This window comes from Crocuta crocuta, unplaced genomic scaffold (genome assembly GCF_008692635.1).
Source record: "Crocuta crocuta isolate KB4526 unplaced genomic scaffold, BGI_CrCroc_1.0 scaffold55, whole genome shotgun sequence".
Classification (NCBI taxonomy): Eukaryota; Metazoa; Chordata; class Mammalia; order Carnivora; family Hyaenidae; genus Crocuta; species Crocuta crocuta.
In genome coordinates, this window is record NW_027530512.1 from 2,734,281 (window position 1) to 2,753,694 (window position 19,414).

At 34.1% G+C, this 19,414-nt stretch overlaps 1 protein-coding gene across 2 annotated transcripts in view; it reads right to left on the bottom strand.

Moving 5' to 3' along the window:
• Positions 1-19,414, bottom strand: part of PALS1 (protein associated with LIN7 1, MAGUK p55 family member) — a 65,795-nt gene that overhangs the window by 29,348 nt on the left and 17,033 nt on the right. For both annotated transcript variants that reach the window (XM_077767136.1, XM_077767137.1), the window contains exons 3-5: positions 9,379-9,587; positions 2,565-2,642; positions 1,519-1,665 (exon numbers count right to left, since the gene is read on the bottom strand). In XM_077767136.1, coding sequence (XP_077623262.1) covers positions 1,519-1,665; positions 2,565-2,642; positions 9,379-9,587 — 434 coding nt within the window. The remainder of the gene's footprint in view (positions 1-1,518; positions 1,666-2,564; positions 2,643-9,378; positions 9,588-19,414) is intronic.

The window sequence follows — 19,414 nt, forward strand, 5'->3', positions numbered from 1 at the left end:
TATTAGTCTTCAGTTATCTTAAAAAAAAAACCTAACTTACACTAGAGTAACTATGATAACTAGCTTTGCAAGTTCATCATTTTCCTTACATTTTCTGCTTCAGACACACTATGTATCCATTAAAATCAAGCAGACTTTTGAAGTATACAACAACAGAAAAATGTACTTAAAAACAATGTGAAGACCTAAAATCAAATTTGTTTTCTAGATGCTGGATACTATTCAAATGGTTATACTATATTTAGGCATAATTAGTGAACATGACTTGTAACTATAAAAGCCTTTTAAATTCAAAATATGATTAAGGGATGAATAATAATTTGCTTGATTATTCAAATATTATATATTATAGCTGCAACCAATTCACATTTAATGTATTAAACATTAGCATTTATTACATAAATTAAAAGCACAACAAATATATATGCACAAAAAATGGAAATATGAAATACAGATTAAAAGCTTAAAGGAAACAGGATTTGTAATATTTTTCTCCTAAACTTTAAAAAATATTTTTTAAATATTTATTTTTTACAAAGTTTATTGTCAAGTTGGTTTCCATATAACACCCACTGCTCATCCCCACAAGTGGCCTCCTCCATGTCCATCTTCCCCTTCCCCCCCATCAGTCCTCAGTTTGTTCTCAGCATTCAAGAGTCTCTCATGGTTATTTCTGAGAGAGACAGACAAGAGGACAAACAGGGGAGGCGCAGACAGAGAGGGAGACACAGAATCTGAAGTAGGCTCTAGGGTCTGAGCTGTCAGCACAGAGCCTGACGTGGGGCTCGAACCCACGAATTGTGAGATCATGACCTGAGCTGAAGTCAGAAGCTTAACTGACTGAACCACCCAGATCCCCCTCTCCTAAACTTTTAAAATTTTGTTATCAATTTCCCAATTCCTTTTTCTGGTGGGGTAAAAAACTACATAAACTACCCATAAGACACACTCCCTAACTTATGTACCACACTATTCAAGATATAATTTGAGACATCAGAGTTCAAGACTATTTATTTCTCTGAAAATAAAAAAAAGAAAATTGAGGCAATGATAGCAGATTTAGTGAAGGGATTAGAAAAAAAGAGTTTTACATACGAAAACATTAAAAAAACAAAAAAAAAAGTTAAAAAAACAAATATTACCATTAAGGAATACATACTTCTAAGTATATGTGGAGTATAAAAGTAACTGTATTTCAACCGATTTAATGGAATGAAAAAATCAGAATTTCTAATTATTGTTGTTTTAAAAAGCTAGGAGAATAATGAAGCAGGTAACTTGTCCCTTTTTTGTTCCTCAATAATTATTTTACAAGCTATTTTCATCAAACCATAGGTAAGAAAACATGAACAAATTTTTCTCAACTGAATAAGGAATATGAGCAAGAACATAAAAGAACTCTAGCAAATCAACCTCAAAAAGAAAAACTACCAGAAATGTAAAGAGATCTTCAACTATCTGCCATATAGAAGATCTCTAGGTAGAAAGGATCTCAGATTAGAGATGTGGAAAACTTACCAGTGGAATATCTCGAGCCTTTTCGATACGAACTATTTTTACAGTTTCTCTTCCATACTGGCCAATGCTTTCATAAACTCTTTCATCTGAAATGGGCTCTAGCTGCATTTCCTGCTCAGCGACCTTATCATGGGCCAATAAAAGTGCCTGTTTCAAAGAAATCCACAGCATTTAAAGTGACCGCATGATTTATTTCTGTAGAGAGATTTTTAACCTAATCATGTAGATTAATATTCTAAATTAAACCTTTAAAAGAGGTGCTATACTTATTTATTCAGATCTGTTTCCAAAGTTTCTAACTGAAGTACACATGCAACCCTGTTGCATTATTAGGATATACAATCCTAATAATAAAAATATGTGAAGTATAACAGGGTAACTCCGGGATGGGTTATCAAAGTCTAAAATGCTTATTAAATTTCAGGGGCACCTGGGTGGCTCAGTCAGTTAAGCATCCTACTTCCACTCAGGGAATGATCTAGCAGTTCGTGAGTTCAAGTCCCACAGCAAGCTCTGTGCTGAAAGCTTGGAGCCTGTAGCACAGCTTCAGCTGTGCCTTCCTCTTTCTCTCTGCCCCTCCCCTGTTGATGCTCTCTCTCTCAAGAATAAACATTAAAAAATAAAAAAATAAAATGCTTATTAAACTTCATAAAACAAAATCAATTTAATGGCCTAACACCATAATTAAAATTTATCAAAAATATAATGAAAAAGGGGGAAGAATTTTTTTAAATGTTTATTTTTTACAGAAAGCATGAGCAGAGGAGGGGCTGAGAAGGAGGAAGAGAGAATCCCAAGTAGGCTCCACACTGTCAGTGCAGAGCCTGATGAGGGGCTCAAAATCATAAACCATGAGATCATGACCTGAGATAAAATCAGGAGCTGGATCCTTAACTGAGCCACCCATGCGCCCCACAAAAGGAAGAATTTTTGTAAAAAATACAAAGTTGTTTCAAAACTGTGGTTAATTTTAAACATAAAAAATATATAATCCAAAAATTAAGTAAGTAAATAAATAGCTATATATTGTTCTGTTCATTTTCTACCTGAATATGCGGAGCATTCAGCAATGCAGTTAATTCTTGTCCTTCCTTCTGGTGGATTGACTTCAAAACAGTTTGTACCTAAGAAACAAAAGATTATTTTTCCTAGGTTACAGGAAACATCACCAGCATCTATACAGTCTTTAAAAAAAAAAAAAAAGGCTACAATTTAAATTTGTAAAAACTGCTTGTAAGAAAGGAAAGCACTACAAAGAATCATAAGAGAAAAGAGGAATGTTTTTTTCTCAGAGTTTTCAATCTTGCTTTCATTGTTAACAGTGTTTTTTATTTAAAAAATACACTAAAGATTTTGGTATTTTGATTATGAATAAACTATTTGCTTCTTGAAAGTTTATTTCAACATACTATAAAATAAACTAAAAATGATTACATAAGGGAAGAAAAGCTATCTTAACAGTTACTTGTTTTTAGTTTTAAAATCATGTTTATATGCTACATTTTAAACCAGAGATGACACTTTAAAGAGTTACAGACTAACAAGATAAATAAGAGTAATGGAACAAGTACAATACCACAGGCACAGGTAAATACATTAAAAAAATCTCAAGGTGGAACAATTCTTGCATTCTTAGGAGAAACTCCACGGATTATGATGAATTTCTTTCAGCCTGTTTCCTTATCTGTAGAATGGCACCTATCATTCAAAGTTTGAGATAATCCATATAAACTGCTTAGCACAGTACCTAGGCATCTTTGGTTTGTGAGCACAATTCACTCAGGAAACCTGCTTGTAATCCAAAGCACTCGTATCAAAGCAAATTTCAAGAATCATTCAGTTGTGATCATGTGACACTGGGCATCACATATTACTTATATTGCAAGAGACTGCTCGTTTATCAAGTTAAAATTTATTAGAAATGTTTGCTTGTCTTGCAGGATACTCACAGAACAAGTTACTTGCAATCCAAGGTTTTACTAATAAATTACTACTTTAATACATTTCTAGATGTGTTATTCATATTTTAAGATTTCTATATTAATGTTTCTAAATTTGTTTTTTAATTTAAAAAAAAATTTTTTTTTTTCTAGGAGAGAGAGAGAGAGAGAGAGAGAGACAGTGTGAGCAGGGGAGAGTCAGAGAGAGAGGGAGACACAGACTCTGAAATAGGCTCCAGGCTCTGAGCTGGCAGTCAGCACAGAGCCCGACGCGGGGCTCGAACCCATGAACCGCGAGATCATGACCTAAGGGAAAGTCGGACGCTTAGCCGACTAAGCCACCGAGGCGCCCCTAATGTTTCTCAATTTGATTGGCCTCTACTTGTTGAGTGCAGTCATGTACACTGGCTGACAAAACTACCTGGTTTTATTCTAGTACACTGAGGTGGGAAATAGTCTATATGTAACTGTTAAAATAATTTAACACAAGAATTATGTTTCTGGGGCGCCTGGGTGGCTTAGTCGGTTAAGCGTCCGACTTTCGCTTAGGTCATGATCTCGCGGTTGGTGGGTTCGAGCCCCGCGTCGGGCTCTGTGCTGACTGCCAGCTCAGAGCCTGGAGCCTGCTTCAGTCTGTGACTCCCTCTCTCTCTGGCCCTCCCCTGCTCACGCTGTCTCTCTCTCTCTCTCTCCTAGAAATAAATAAAACATTAAAAAAAAAATAAAAAAAAAAAGAATTGTTTCTTAATGTTTTGATAGAGCTTGTACATAAAATCACCTGAGCATGGTGATTTTTTAAGGGTAGATTTCTGATTTCTTGACTTTATCTATCTATATTTTATTGACAGTTACTTGTCTACATTTTTGGGCTATCTTTTCTCACTTATTTCCTTAGAAAAACCATCCACTTCATAGCACTTTGACATTTAATGCCATAAAGCTGTAACTGTATTATCATTTTTAATCTCCTGTGTTTACATTCATGCCTTTTTCTTTCCTATGTTACTGGTATTTTTTCCTTCATGTAACTTGGCAAAGGATATTCTTGTACTTTTCAAATACCCAGTCTGTAATTTTAAATCTATTGTTCCTTCCATTTAAATAATCTAATTCCTGGGGTGCCTGTGTGGCTCAGTCAGATAAGTGTCTGACTCTTGATTCTGGCTCAGGTCATGATCTCATGGTTCCTGGGATCAAGCCCCATTGTGGGCTCTGCACTGACAGTGCATAGCCTGCTTAAGATTCTCTTTCTCCCTCCCTCTCTGGCCCTCCCCTGCTTGTGCTTTCTCAAAAATAAATAAACTTAAAAAAACATTCTTACAACCCAGACCAACAATCTGATTTTTTAAGTGGGGAAAAAAATCTGACAAGCTATTTTACAAAAGAAAATAGGGAAATAGCCTATAAAAAATGCCCAACATATGGAAATACAAACTAAAATGAGATACCATTACACATCTGCCAGAATGATAAACAGGAAACAACTCCAATATCAACAGGTGAGTGGTTAAATTGTGGGATATTCATACAATGGAATAATACTACTCAGCAAGAAGTTACAAATACTGATAAATGCAACACATAGATGAATATGAAAAAGAAGTCGGACACCAAAGACTACATATTATCTTATTCCATTTATGCAAAGTGTCCAGAAAAGGCAAATTAGGAAATAAAACCAAAACTGATCAGTGCAAGTTCAGGGTCTGGGGAGTGGGAGGGAGGTGGTTATTGTCTGCAAAGGGCAATGAGGGAGCTTAGTAGAGTCATGGATGCTTCTATATCCTGACCATGGTGACAGATCACACGATATATTATTTATATAATGTGTAAAGCACACTGAAATATACAATAAATGTATCCATTTTAAGCATATGTAAATTATAGCTCAATTAAGTTGGTTATCAAAAAAATATGCCCATTACCCCAAAACTATGGGAAAATCTGTATCTCCTTTACACTTACTTTTACCAAATGAGATCACACTATTTATGTAATTTTATAATAGCCTTTTATAATTTTTACTTGATATTAATTATAAAGTATTTTTCTATGTCATTAAGTATCTTTTTCAATTCTAAAACAGAAACATTTTAGTTTTTATTGGCTGTCACTTACAGGATCACGTCCAAGCTCCTGAGCGTCATTTTTAACATCATCTGATTTCTGCCCCTTTTCCAGCTCTATCACCTGGCATTTCTCATGCCTTAACTTTTTTTGGTCCAGCCCGGAACCACTTCTTCCCTACATGCATCAGGCTGTCTCCCTACGATGACTGTGAACAGTCCATATGACGCTAGCTGTCCCAGCTACCTGAATTTGCTTAGATAACATGTACTCATAAGTCTGAACAAACCTGATTTAAAATTGTTGATGGGACTAGACTGAATTCATTATAGATGGAACTCACCTTTTTCAGCTTTGTTTGGCTATTTGCAGAATGCCTGGCAAACAGCATTCAATGTTTGACAAATTCAATAAAAGAGAGGGCAGAAAGTCTTCCCTGATGTCTCCTTTACCTTTATTCTCTGTAGAGGGACAATAATTTTCCTACTAATTTTCTATTTAAATATTTCTTTACTTTATGTTTAACTGTTACTCAAATTCTTATGGTTGGACAATTACAATAGCCTCCATTTTTGACCTCACACAACTTACTTTTCTTTACAGTGACTTTTTCACATTAAATTTGGGAAACACATAAATATCAAAATAAGAAAATTATTATCTACTACCACCTAAAGACAGCCTTGTTAATAATTTATTTCTTCCAATATCTCTCACATGCATGTTTGAATAGGATGTTTGCATGTGTACAAATTATATCCACATTTTAATACGCATCATGTTGAATATCAAATAAACCAAGGTTTTTTCTTCTGAAGGTAACTAATTCAACCTATTCAAATTAGAAACAAATTCATAGTTTCCCTGTTCTCCCACAACTTTATACTTCATTATTACATATAATATTTTTACTTTTTCATTGCAGTACCTAGTACCTCCAGAAAAATGTTACTGCCAGAGGTGAGAGTCTGTCGATTGTCTTGTTTGTTCCAGCTTGAAAAGCAATGTAGGGGAAATTTCACCACTAGGCAAGATGTTCCCTATTGATTTGATATTATTTTTTTTTATCAAGTTAACAAAATGTACCTGGCTTTCTTAGAATTTTCACCGCCAAAGGAAAGGTACTGAATTTTTTTCCAGGTATCTTTTCTGCATCATCAAGTTGATCATATGGGTTTCTCTTTTCATCTATTTGTGTAAGTTATTTAAAAATATTTACCAACATGAATCCATTATAAGTTAAATTTAAACTTATTAATATGGCTTATCTGGCCTTCAGGATCCGGACTCCAACTTTAAGACTATATCCTAACCTTTACTCATTGTTGAACAAATATGCTAGACTTTCTCAGTCACTATGATCTTTGTACCCTTTGCCAATGGAATGGCTTTTCTTCTTTCTTGGACTTCCTGGTAAATTCCCAATCATTCTTCAAGATTCAGCAAGTTAACATTTTTTCTTCTAGATTTCTTCCTTCCTTCCAACATTGCCCCTTGAATCAGGTACATCTATCGCATGCTCTTGGTACCTTACTCATACTGCCACCATGGTACTTCTCATTAGACTGTAATTTATTCACTGTTCTTCCTCAGTGATAGCCTAACTCAACTTTCACCAGTTAATGCACATCTGGGTTGATTCCAGTTATTATCTGAATGCTATAAACAATATTTGTACCTAAGACTTTGTGTGGATATGTTTTCATTTTTCTCAGGTACATAACCAGAAGTAGAGTTGCTGGGTCATAATATATAGGTACATTAAGCTTTAGTAGATACTGCCAAATATTTTCCAAAGTGGTAGTACCAATTTATACTCTACCAGTACTGTAGGAGAGTTTGGCTGCTTCATAATCTCACAAACATTTGATATTGCCAGTTGTTGTTGCTGTTGTTTTAAAGTCATTCTGGGGTCTATGTAGTGGTATCTCATTTTGTTTTAATGTGTATTGCTCTTTTAGGGATGATCTAAACACCTTTTCATACTTACTGACCATATGGATTTTTTCTTTCTGCGGCTGTTCAAGTCCTTTGCCCGTTTAAGAAAACAAAAACTGAACAGTTTTCTTATTAATTTGTGAGAGTTCTTTTGGATTCGAGTTTTTGTCATATATATGTGTATATATCTATACACATATATATATCTCAATATCTCAAAATGAAATAATAAAATACTATTTCCTAGTCTGTTGGCTTGCATTTTTATTGGACTAAGCAAAAGTTCATTAAATGAAACCCAAGTGTTCAACCCTGGGTTGAACCATCAAAAGCACTTTAATGACAAAAAAACTTGTTCTGAGGTTATTAATACATACCCTAGATTTTCAAAGATTTCACCTTGATCTTAATATATGTTTTATTATCTGTCACATGATGTTTAGTGTTTGACACAAAAAATTACAGAAATATCTTAAAGAGCTACAAAAACAGAGAACACTTCCTAATGTTGTAAGACATTCTTCCACTATATTCCTTGAGTTTTTTTACTTAAATTTTCATTTAAAAGTGATACAACTAAAGCAGGAAGTAACCTCTTCTTTTAAATACTGCATATTAAAATAACTGGAATTACAAATGCTAAAAAGCAAAACATTAGGCACTGGACATATAAGGAGCCTAGTTATTAGTCTTATGCCATTCACAAAACCTCACCTGACCTTTCAATATTCAGAAATATAATAAAACAGGAGGGTTGAATTAGGTGATTGCTAACATTTTTTTCAGCTGTAAAATAAAGGCTGGGTAATAACAGACTTCTCTCAGCCATTCTTGCACATTGGATCTTTGTCCACTGTATGCACCTAAATGAAGAAAATACATTCTGTGCTCATCTGAAAAAAATGCCTCCTAAAGTCCTTCATAGGCCTGTAGCTCTGAAAGTACTACTCTTCCCCAGAGTCCATTTTCTATCTAGTGTCTGGGTTCAATCAAACAGATTTACTTGATGGGCTTCCAGAATTACTAGTTTTCATAATAACAAAATAACTTAAAATCCTATAATGACAGAATTTTACCCCCCCAAAATAGGAGATAACTTATTTATACCTTTTTAAAACTTTCAACTTATTATTTTATTGAGGGAGGGAGAGAGAGAGAGAGAGAGAGAGAGAGAGAGAGAGAGAGAGAGAGAGAGAGAATCTTAAGCAGACTCCATTCTAAGTTAAATGCAGGGCTAGACACACAACCCTGGGATCATGACCTGAGCTGAAATCAAGAGTCAGATACTTAACTGACTGAGCCACCCAGGTGCCTGTAAAACCTTCAGTTTAAAAGATGTTTGCAAATATATTAACACTGAACATTAATGTCAACAAACAGTAGAAACTAGAACTTCAAAGTCATCATTTAACAAGAGAATGTCTCGCTGTACATTAAAATTCAATTATTTTGGACCTTCTATGGAGTTTTTAAAGAGGAGAAACTTCAAAATATCTGTAAGCAACAAATTTTATAAGTTAGGTATTTATGACACTTGATTATCAGACAGAATTTTATCTCATCAGTACTCATCTCAGTTTATAATGTATGCTGCTTAAAATAAAACTATATATTTATTAACGTACTAAAACACTTCCCTTTAGTAACTTAAACAAGTATTTCTCTGACTACGTAAATATAATTTTATATATAAAAATAGCACTCCTTTTAATGAAACAGAGCTCTGACTCTGAACTATGTATTTTTTCAGAATAAAATGCATTTGGCAAATTTTTCCTAACACAATTATTAACATGATATCAGTAGTAATTAATTCAAACAAGCTTTATAGTCACATCAGTATTTTCCAATAATACTGCCTTATTATCGCTAACAAGGCGCTTGTATATGTCAAGAAGATGTTCAGAATACATACCTCTTGTGCAAGATCTTGTGCATTGGAGATAAGAGGGAAAGGAGGACTGGCCTTGTTCATGTGTACTGTGACAGCGTTGTGTATCTTAAATGCATTCTGGAAATCTTTATTTTGTACAAGTTGTAAAAGCAGTAAGATATCCTCCTGGCTCTGAGAATCTACCAAAGTATGTTGGATATGTTTAAGTGAAGAAAATAAGTCTTCCACTTCTAGTAGGAGAAGGAAAAGGTATCCAAAAATTAATTGTTTCTGTTTTAATTCAACATGTTTTAAGATAAACTTTCTTGAGCCAATAACAATTTCTCAAAACAAAAAACACAAGTTTTCAAAAAAACTCCTTGCATCTATTTTTGCGTTAATTCACTATCATTTTTAAGCAAAACTAAAAATTATACAACAAAACAGAATAACATTTTTTCAGAAGTGTTAAGTATAAAATACATACTTTAAAAATAAATGAGTAGGAATACAGATATGAATAAAGAAATTTAAAACCACCAATAGTCCCATCATCTAGAAACTTTTTTAACATCTTAAAGCATTTCCTTTTTTCATTTTACAGTACATTTTAATTATTTTCCTACATCACCAAGTAGTTTCTTAAAAATCATTATATATAATTGCTTCACAATACTCTGTTACATGGCTAAACCATAATTTAAATTACCATTACACTAAAGTTGAGCTTTCAGGTTGCTTCCCTCTAATTTTTTGCTACTATACATAATAAGCATTTCAGTACATAACGATTGCTGAATAAAAATTTGTCTGAGATTCTGATGTTTTCTTAAAATAACTCCTAGAAATAGAATTAAGAGAGATTCTGACATTTTATTTTTTAATTTTTTATTTATTTCTGAGAGAGAGAGAGAGAGAGAGAGAGCATGAGCAGGGGACGGTCAGAGAGAGAGGAGATACAGAATCCAAAACAGACTGCAGGCTCTGAGCAAGCTGTCAGCACAGAGTCCGACGCAGGGCTCAAACCCAAGAACCGTGAGATCATGACCTGAGCTGAAGTCGGACGCTTAACCGACTGAGCTACCCAGGCGTCCAGAGATTCTGACATCTTAAAAACCAAGGAGCTTTCCAGGGAAGTCTTACTAATTTAATTTACATCTCATTAGCAATATTTTCCCCAATATTCAACTTTACAGTTCTATATAATCAATCTACTTAATGGCAAGGTTTAGTTATACTTACCAGGCACTTCTTTGTGGTTCATAAAAAATAAAATAAATAAATAAATAAATAAAACTCTTGTGAACATATCAAGTCTCCTAAAATTATATTGTAAGTTGTGGGTATGTGTATGTGTGCTCATGCCTGTTAGTGTGCATATGCAGCACATGTTATTTTTCTGGGAGAGGGTTATCCCAAAATGGTTAAGAATCACAACTTGTCTCTTCCCTACTCCCCAACAGGTGTATGTATGCATGTATTTGTATATACTTTGTCACATGTGTTGGCAACAGTTTGTTAATTTTTTCATGTTAGCTGTATGTAGCATAGCTTTTACTATAGAAAAATTTTCAGTTTCTAGACTTACAAACTCCTCCTAGGTAATTAAATATGTACCTCTATTTCTCTTGGCTTCTACTTTATAATTAACTTTGATCTGTCTGCAATTTATTTGGTAGAGACTTGAGGGGAATTTTAACTTCATTTCTTTTCTTCTAAGTGGTTAACAATTATTCTAACATCATTTACTGAATAATCCTTCCTGTTCCACTGATTTATGATACCAACAAACTCTTACATATAATGGTCTGTTTCTAGTCCATTGGTCTATCAGAACCACAATATCTTATTATAGTAGCATTACAGTCTTTCCTCATATTGATATAAGTACTTGCTTACTACTTTTTAAAAAATGTCTTAACCTTTCAAAATGAGCTACAAAATCATTTTTCAAGGTACTTCCCAGTGTCTTTCATTTCTCCAAAAAAGAAAAATCCTATTGAGATTCTGACTGAACTAAACCTGTATACGAGTCTGGGAAAAACTTATAGTGGATCCTACTTGTCTCATACTCAGTTACACGTGAAAAACCCTCTCAGCTTAAGTCTTTTTTGTTAGTTTTCTTCACGTAAGGTGTGCAGAAAAGCTACTGCTTCTTATACGTATTTTATAACCTACTACTTAACAGTTAAGGTTTTTCATAGGTTCAAAGAGTTCTTCAGCTGATTCTTGAGATTCCTTATCTTTCCCCCCAAAATCAAAACAGATTTAGTACCAATAAAATATACAGATATCCTCTGTAGTAATTTAAAATGCAGCAAATAGTGGGGGGATAAAACTGAAGAGTCAAAACTATCAATCAAATAGCCTAAGAAGCTGTGACCCAGATGGATAAACATCTAGAATTTAACCATAAGCTGAGATGGCATCTTTTTTTTTTTTAATGTACATTTATTTTTGAGAGAGCGAGAGAGAGAGAGAGTGAGTGAGCTCGAGAAGGGAAGGGGAAGAGAGAAAGGGAGACACAGAAGCCAAAGCAGGATCTAGACTTTGAGCTGTCAGCAGTCTGATGTGGGGCTCAAAGCCATGAGTTGTGAAACCATGACCTAAGCTGAAGTTGGACACTTAACTGAGCTACTAGGGCACCCCTTTAAGATGGTATCTTTAACAGTAGACAGAAAGAATACAGACAGGGGGAATTAGATGTTGGTGAGAGCACAAACTTGGTTTTAAAGTGAATAAGTTCTGAAGAGCTATATGATGGCTATAGTCAATAATACTGTATTATGCACTTGAAATTTGCTGAGTAACTCTTAAACATTCTCATACCACACACATAGTAACTGAGGTGATGGATGTGTTAATTAACCATGGTAAATATTTCACAATGTATACAACAGATGATCAAATTATACAATATTTCACAATGTATACATCAAATTATCACATTATACGCTTTGAATAAATACAATTCTACTTGTCAAATATACTTCAGTAAAGCGGGGGGGGGGGAGAAAAAGGTTATGGAATGTCAGATTCCATCAAATTCAAAGAGGTTACCATGGAATTACTAACTGTATAAAGAATTTCTAAGAGTATAAAGAATTCAATAGGCTTAAACTATCTTTAGAGCAAAGAAGGAAAACATTTAAATATCTTAAAAGGAAAAAGAATTACAAAACCAACAAAGTAGTTAAAGTACTTGGCTACAATCTTAGGGAGACTATCTTAGATTTCATTGGGTAGATAATGAAATTCCTGTTTAAAATTTTAGTAACTATTTAAAAGAGCTCAGAATGGTTGTCCAGGCAATGAAAAAATAAGGGCTTCAGATCTCACTGCTCACTGAAATCAATATGCAACAGCCCAGAAGATGACCATCTATTGTCTCTTCAACCCCAAGGATATTTAAACTTTTAAAGGAAAAGGAACTTTTGCATTAATCTCTCCTGTGTACCAAAGGCACCCAAAAGGATGCTACAATACGGACACTGTAAAAAACAAAAATGAAATCAAAATTAAAAACTCTACCTTATCTTCCAGCTATAATTAGGGTTGTTAATTTGTTATACCATACTGCCTTTCAGCCTTCCTTTTTTTTTTTTAAACTCTGGGGCACCTGGGTGGCTCAGTCAGTTAAGTATCATGATCTCAGGTCACAATCTCACGGGCTCATGATCTCATGGCTCGGGACTCTGTGCTAACTCTGTGCTAACAGCTCTCAGCCTGGAGCCTGCTTTGGCTCTGTCACCCTTTCTCTCTGCCTCTCCCCCACTCTCACTGTCTCTCTCTCTCTTAAAAATAAACAAACATTTAAAAAACAATCTTGATCTAACTGTATTGGTCACATAGTAAATGTTTTGCAATCCATTATTTTCCAATATCTTTAGAATAAATTCCTAAGATAAAATTATTGATCAGATAATAACATTTAAAACTTTGATACATACTGACAAATTGCCCTCCAGACTGGTACTAATACTCCTAACCAGCAATGAGTGCCTATTCCTACAAACAGACCAGATTATAAAGATTATTAATTTTTTCATTGTTGGTGATATGGTTAGGAAAGAATATATTTCTTAGCCTAGTAGTGAGGTTGAATATATTTTCATAAGGCTAACAGTCATTTGTATTTCTTCTTTCATCTTTTTTCTGCTTATCTTTTGCCTATTTTTCATTAGAGGTTTTTTTTCCTTTTTTTTTTTCCCCTTAATGACTGGAATTATACTATTATATAAATATCCTTTAAGTCTTATGCAGAACTGAATGTAGCTATCTTTTCCTGCTTTAACAGAACAGCTATTTTAATTGAGGATGTTTATGAGAATTACTAAAAGAATTTACAAATAGGTGTCCTGGATTCTACCTCAAACAAAATGAGAATCTGTGGCTTCTTTAATGATATATTAAGTATAAATACAAATACATATATTTACATAATATATTTATATATTTATATAAATATAAGTACATATAAATTTATTATAATGTACTCTCCTGGTTAAGAACCACGGACTTCAAGGCTTTATTAACATCAGTTACTATTATATTTTAAGACATGATATACTTGGTCTAAGGTAGTCAAACCTATTTTCTTCTATACTAAATAACCTTGATTGCTACACTGAGTTTTGTGTCTGTTTTTTATAATTATTTTATTGCTTCACTGGCAAATGGTTTGTTACTCTCTTCTTCTGTGGTAAATACAGCATACAATTCTCATATTTAGAATATTTTAAGTATAAAATAAGATATTATAGTCATATGCCATAAAGAAAAACTAGGGAAAGTAAAGTACCACAAACCAGGAATGGCTTAATGAGAGATGCAACTTAAGATCAATGACTTTATTTCAGGAGATCAGTTAACAGTTGAGACACTGCTCAGATAGGAAATAGGAAATTGTGTGGTTAGTCCAAAATGGATAGCGTAAGGAATGCAGGTTCCAGAGAAAGATGAAATGTGGCCAGTTTGTGCATATTGAGTTCTAAAGCCATAAGGACCACCTAGGACAGTTTAAAATCCAAGAGGAAAAAAAACACTTCTGACTCAAACTGGAAATGTCTTCAACTCAGAAGGTCAGGAACCAAGGTAAGGTCTATAGGAAGAGGAAAGCTGTAAAGCATAACACAACAGAGCCCCAAACAGGCTAATGACCTAGTACCTGCCTATATAAGTAATGTGTTATGGGAGAACCTAAGATTCTTACCAATGCTAGAATTATTAAAAAATTTAACTAGGCCTGAAGCTCAAGATTATTAAACTAGCATCGAGACCAATTTAAACTTGTTATTTATCATTCTTTACAACTTCACTCATCTCTCTAAAATCCTAGTCACATTTTTGTTGTTTAGTAAAAACTGTCTTCACTGAAATTATCTTTTCTTAGGAACAATCTCTAGACTTACTACATTATGATTGTTGCCAGACTGAATTGAGATCACCTGAACTTAAGCTCAGCTTTTAAAATTAAACATAGTTAACCATTTTTGAAAACCTATATATATGTATTTGGCCCATATTAGTCATTACCACTAGTGAACAATAAGATACAGAGTATCAAATTATGTACATATACATTACTTTATCTAATCCTCGTAAAAACCCTTAGAAATACTTCCCAATTTAAAAACACAACCCCCAAACCAGAGACATATGTAGTTCAGATCAAATCTCTGGAGAATATAAAGCCATACACTAAAAAATGGCAGCCAGATGAAGAATCCATTTCTTCAAGTTCTTTTTAAGTTTTTCTTTATGTTTATTTATTTTGGAGAGAGAGACAGATGGGGGGGAGGGAGGGAGAGAGAGAGAGAGAGAGCGAGCACAAGTGGGGAAGGGGCAGAGAGAGGCAGAGACCCAGAATCTGAAGTAGGCTCCAGGCTCTGAGCTGTCGGCACAGAGCCCAACACAGAGCTCGAACTCACAGACTGCGAGATCATGACCAAACAAGGAGGCCCCATTTCTTCAATTTCTAAGGCAGTGCTTTTTCTGCCATACTAACGAAATAAAAAAGATAAGCTTCCCCCTACCCCCCCAAGATTCTAGGGCTTGATTATGTTGTTTATCTGCTTTGGAAAAACTGTCCTGAGATGTCTTTTTGCCCAATACAACAGCATGTAATGCACACAGGTCAGCATTTAGAGGACCTTATACATTCTAGCTATCTTATCATGTATCTTTAGAAGGAATTTCCTCTAGTTAACTCTTTGTGCATGTTCATACATACAATGCATGTGTTTGAGATGCCCTACAAATGCTAGTTTTAGCATGCAGGTAGGCTGCTCAATGTACCTTATCCTTCAGATCCAAGTGTTTCCATTAAAAATGTTAATGAATAAGTAGAACATCTTAAATTAGCAGACACTCAGGGAATTTTTAAAACTTCATTAAATATATGTAGACTGACAAGAAGATATGGATTAAATAAACTATACACAGTTGAAACAAATGAATATTTAAGAGAAAATAATAAGTTATGGAAACTAATGATGAAATTGGTGGGGTTTTCCTTTTACAAGTTTATCAATTTAAAAGACATTAAAAATGATGCTGCGTCGGTCCAGTATGTTTTAAAATCACATAGAAAACACAAATACCTACAGCTTTAGGTTTTTTTTTAAACTTTTTTTTTTAAAGCTTTATTTATTTCTGAGAGAGACAGACAGACAGACAGACAGCGTGAGCAGGGGAGGGTCAGAGAGAGGAGATACAGAATTGGAAACAGGCTCCAGGCTTTTGAGCTAGCCACCAGCACAGAGCCCAACACAGGGCTCGAACCCACGAACAGTGTGATCATGACCTGAGCCGAAGTTGAATGCTTAACCTACCGAGCCACCCAGGAGCCCCCCTACAGCTTTAGTCTTAAAATACTGATCATGCTAAATGAAATGGGTTCATGGTCTTTACTCAGTTCTTTACTAGAAAATTCTCAACGGAATTTTGACAAAGTATCTTTTCTTTGATTTTAAAGATGATGTCTAATGAAAAACTTATTGTTGGTAACATCAACTCAGAGATTCTTACACTGACACATATTCACATTTTAAGTCTCATATAAAAATTCTTAATTTCAAAGATCAGAATACTTAAATGTAGGTTAAAAAAAACCCTTTGTTCCTATACTGTACATCTTTAAAAGCACTTTACAATTACATATCATTCAAGAACAGTCAATTTTCTATTGAATAAAGAAATGTTGCATTGTCTGATGGAAGTTATATCTGTTCACTTTACAGTAAATAAAAATCCATCTAAGTTCTTCAACATTCTGCACAATTCCAGAAGGAATTTAAAAAATTGAATTGGATAAAATTAAATCATTTCTGTCAAATATGTACCCTCTTCTGTAATTATCAAGGAAGATAAACAATAAAGAGAGGACAGAATCCAGAGAACAGAGACTCCCTTCCCCACTCCCATAAACAGAGAGACAGACAAAGGAGAAATACAAGGAGAAAGAGCCACATGGGCAGAGAAATAGATAAATGGACAATCAGAGGGTTAGTGAGAAAGAATAACACAGGTGCAGAGTGGGGAGTGGACAAAGAAGGGAATACTGCAGCAGAAAGATAACCACAATAAGGCAGGATAGAGGGAGGGCAGAAGGCAAAGGCAGGTATATGAAATCTGGCTTTGATGATAATTCTAGTTTGCTACAGCTTCCCTACAACAAAGTTCTTTATATCTAGTTTAAATTCTCTGTCCCACAGTTAGATCTATTTCTTCTCACTTGATGTTCAGTAGAAATTGTTTTAAGATCCCATCATGTTCTCTATAATGTTTCTTGTTAACACTTAAATCAATTATTTATGTTAAGAGAGGACATATTATCTAAAAGAAAACTTACATTTGGCATTGGAATACAATTAATCAGATAAATAAAAACATACACATAAATCACAAATTCACCCCCCGAAACCCTCTCCTTTCCCCTCAATCCTCTCCTAGTAGCCTAAATGTAAAAGAATGAAGATTTAAAATAGGCAACAGAAAGCAATTACCAAGAGTTACTCTATCTGAAATTCTATCTTTAAACACCCAAGACTCTAGGCAGCCATATGGGAGAATCTTTGGACTTTTAGGATAAACAATAAAATTACCAAGGAAGCTAAGGAATCTCCATCTCTGGAGAACTTCGAAGTAAAGGTGATAACCATCTACCCTGGATTAGCTTTGCTTATTTTTACTTATGCTATCATTTACCCCACATGAAACATAGTTTCACAGAGATCTATTCTAGCATTAAGATTCTTACATTTCATTGCTTAAATAATACAGATTATTTTAATCTATCCTCAAAAATTTCTAGATTACAACCAACTTTTTTACTTTTTTCTGAAACTTTTAAAGATTCCTTCTTTTTCTCCTAACCTGTAGTAACTGAATATTCAGATGAAGCCCTTAATATTTCTGAGTATGAGGAAATTGTATCAGCTCCAGTATATCTATTGCTGAATCAAAATTAGAACATTCATTCAGGAAATTTTTGCGTAAGTAGAGGCAGACTTTTTTGTTTTCAAATTTAAGAACATAAAATTCAGATCTCTGAATTTTGGTTGTCAGTGGACTAAGTCAAAATAATTTTTTTTCACGTTTATTTATTTAGAGAAAGAAAGAGAGAGCGAGCGTGCATGCAAGCAAGCAGGAAAGGGGCAGAGAGAGAGGGAGACACAGAATCAGAAGCGGACTTCAGGCTCCGAGCTGTCAGCAAAGAGCTCGACGATATGTGGCTCAAACCCACGAGCAGAGTTCATAATCTGAGCTGAAGTTGGACACTTAATCGACAAAGACACCCAGGAGCCCCAGTCAAATTAATTTTTTAAATAATCAGAAACTCATGAAAGATCCTGAACAGTATTCACTAACAAATTGGGTTACAAACTGAAAACAAATACCAGTTAAGTATATAGGCCAAAGATAGTTAAGGGAGCACAGCAAAAATTTTAGCCCTAAATATGGTAAGACAATGAAAAACTGTCACTGAAGCCTCAGATCTGGGATGAGAATACCTGGGTCCTAGTTACTGCTAGATCACTTATTAGCTGCATTATATGCCACTGGACAACCTGCCTGAAGTCTATGGGCCTTCCTATAAAATGCGTGGGTTTGACTAGAATAGTATTTCTCAAACTTTTGTTGACAATCCATTAAAAAAGTGTATATATTTGATTGCAATCTAGGATATACATACTTATTTGAAATATAAGATTTACAAATACTTATGTATAATAGATTTTAATATTTTCTATTTTATTTTAATTCTTTAAAAAATTACTGATAGGTTGGCTAAAATTAAAAGACATATAATACAAACTGAAGCAAATATGTAGCTAAACTGGAACCCTCAACACACTGCTGGTGAGAATGTAAAACAGTGCAGATACTGTAGAAGATAAGGCAGTTCCTCAATAACTTAAACACAGAATTACCATATAACCCAGCAATTCCACGCCTAGGTATATACTCAAAAGAATTAAAACCAGGTGTTCAAACAAAAACTTGTATAGGAATATTCATAACAGTATTCACAACAGCCAAAAGGTGGAAACAACCCAAATGTTGCATCATCAGATGAATGGATAAACAAGATGTGGCATATATCCATACAATGGAATATTATTCAGCCATAAAAAGGAATTAAGTATTGAAAATACTGAAAATATGTTATGTAAAAATAAGCCAGTCACAAAAGGCCACATATTATATGACTGAGTTATAGGAAATGTCCAGAATAAACAAATCTATAGACAGAAAGTAGATTAAGTCCGTTGGGAGAAGAATAGGGAGTGACCACTAATGGGTACAGTTTCTTTTTGGGATTATGAAAACACTATGAAATTATACAGTGGTGATGGTTGCACAATCTTGAGAATATACTAAAAACTCATGAATTACAGTTTAAAAGAGTGAATTTTATGGTATATGAGTATCTTAATAAATTTGTTATTTTAAAGAATAAAATGAAAATTTACCAGTTGAGATCCACAATTAATTTCATGGACTAGAAAATCAGAAGATCTTTCTGGTGGCTTCTAGTTCTTACAAGAGTTAAATTTTAGGGGGCGCCTGGGTG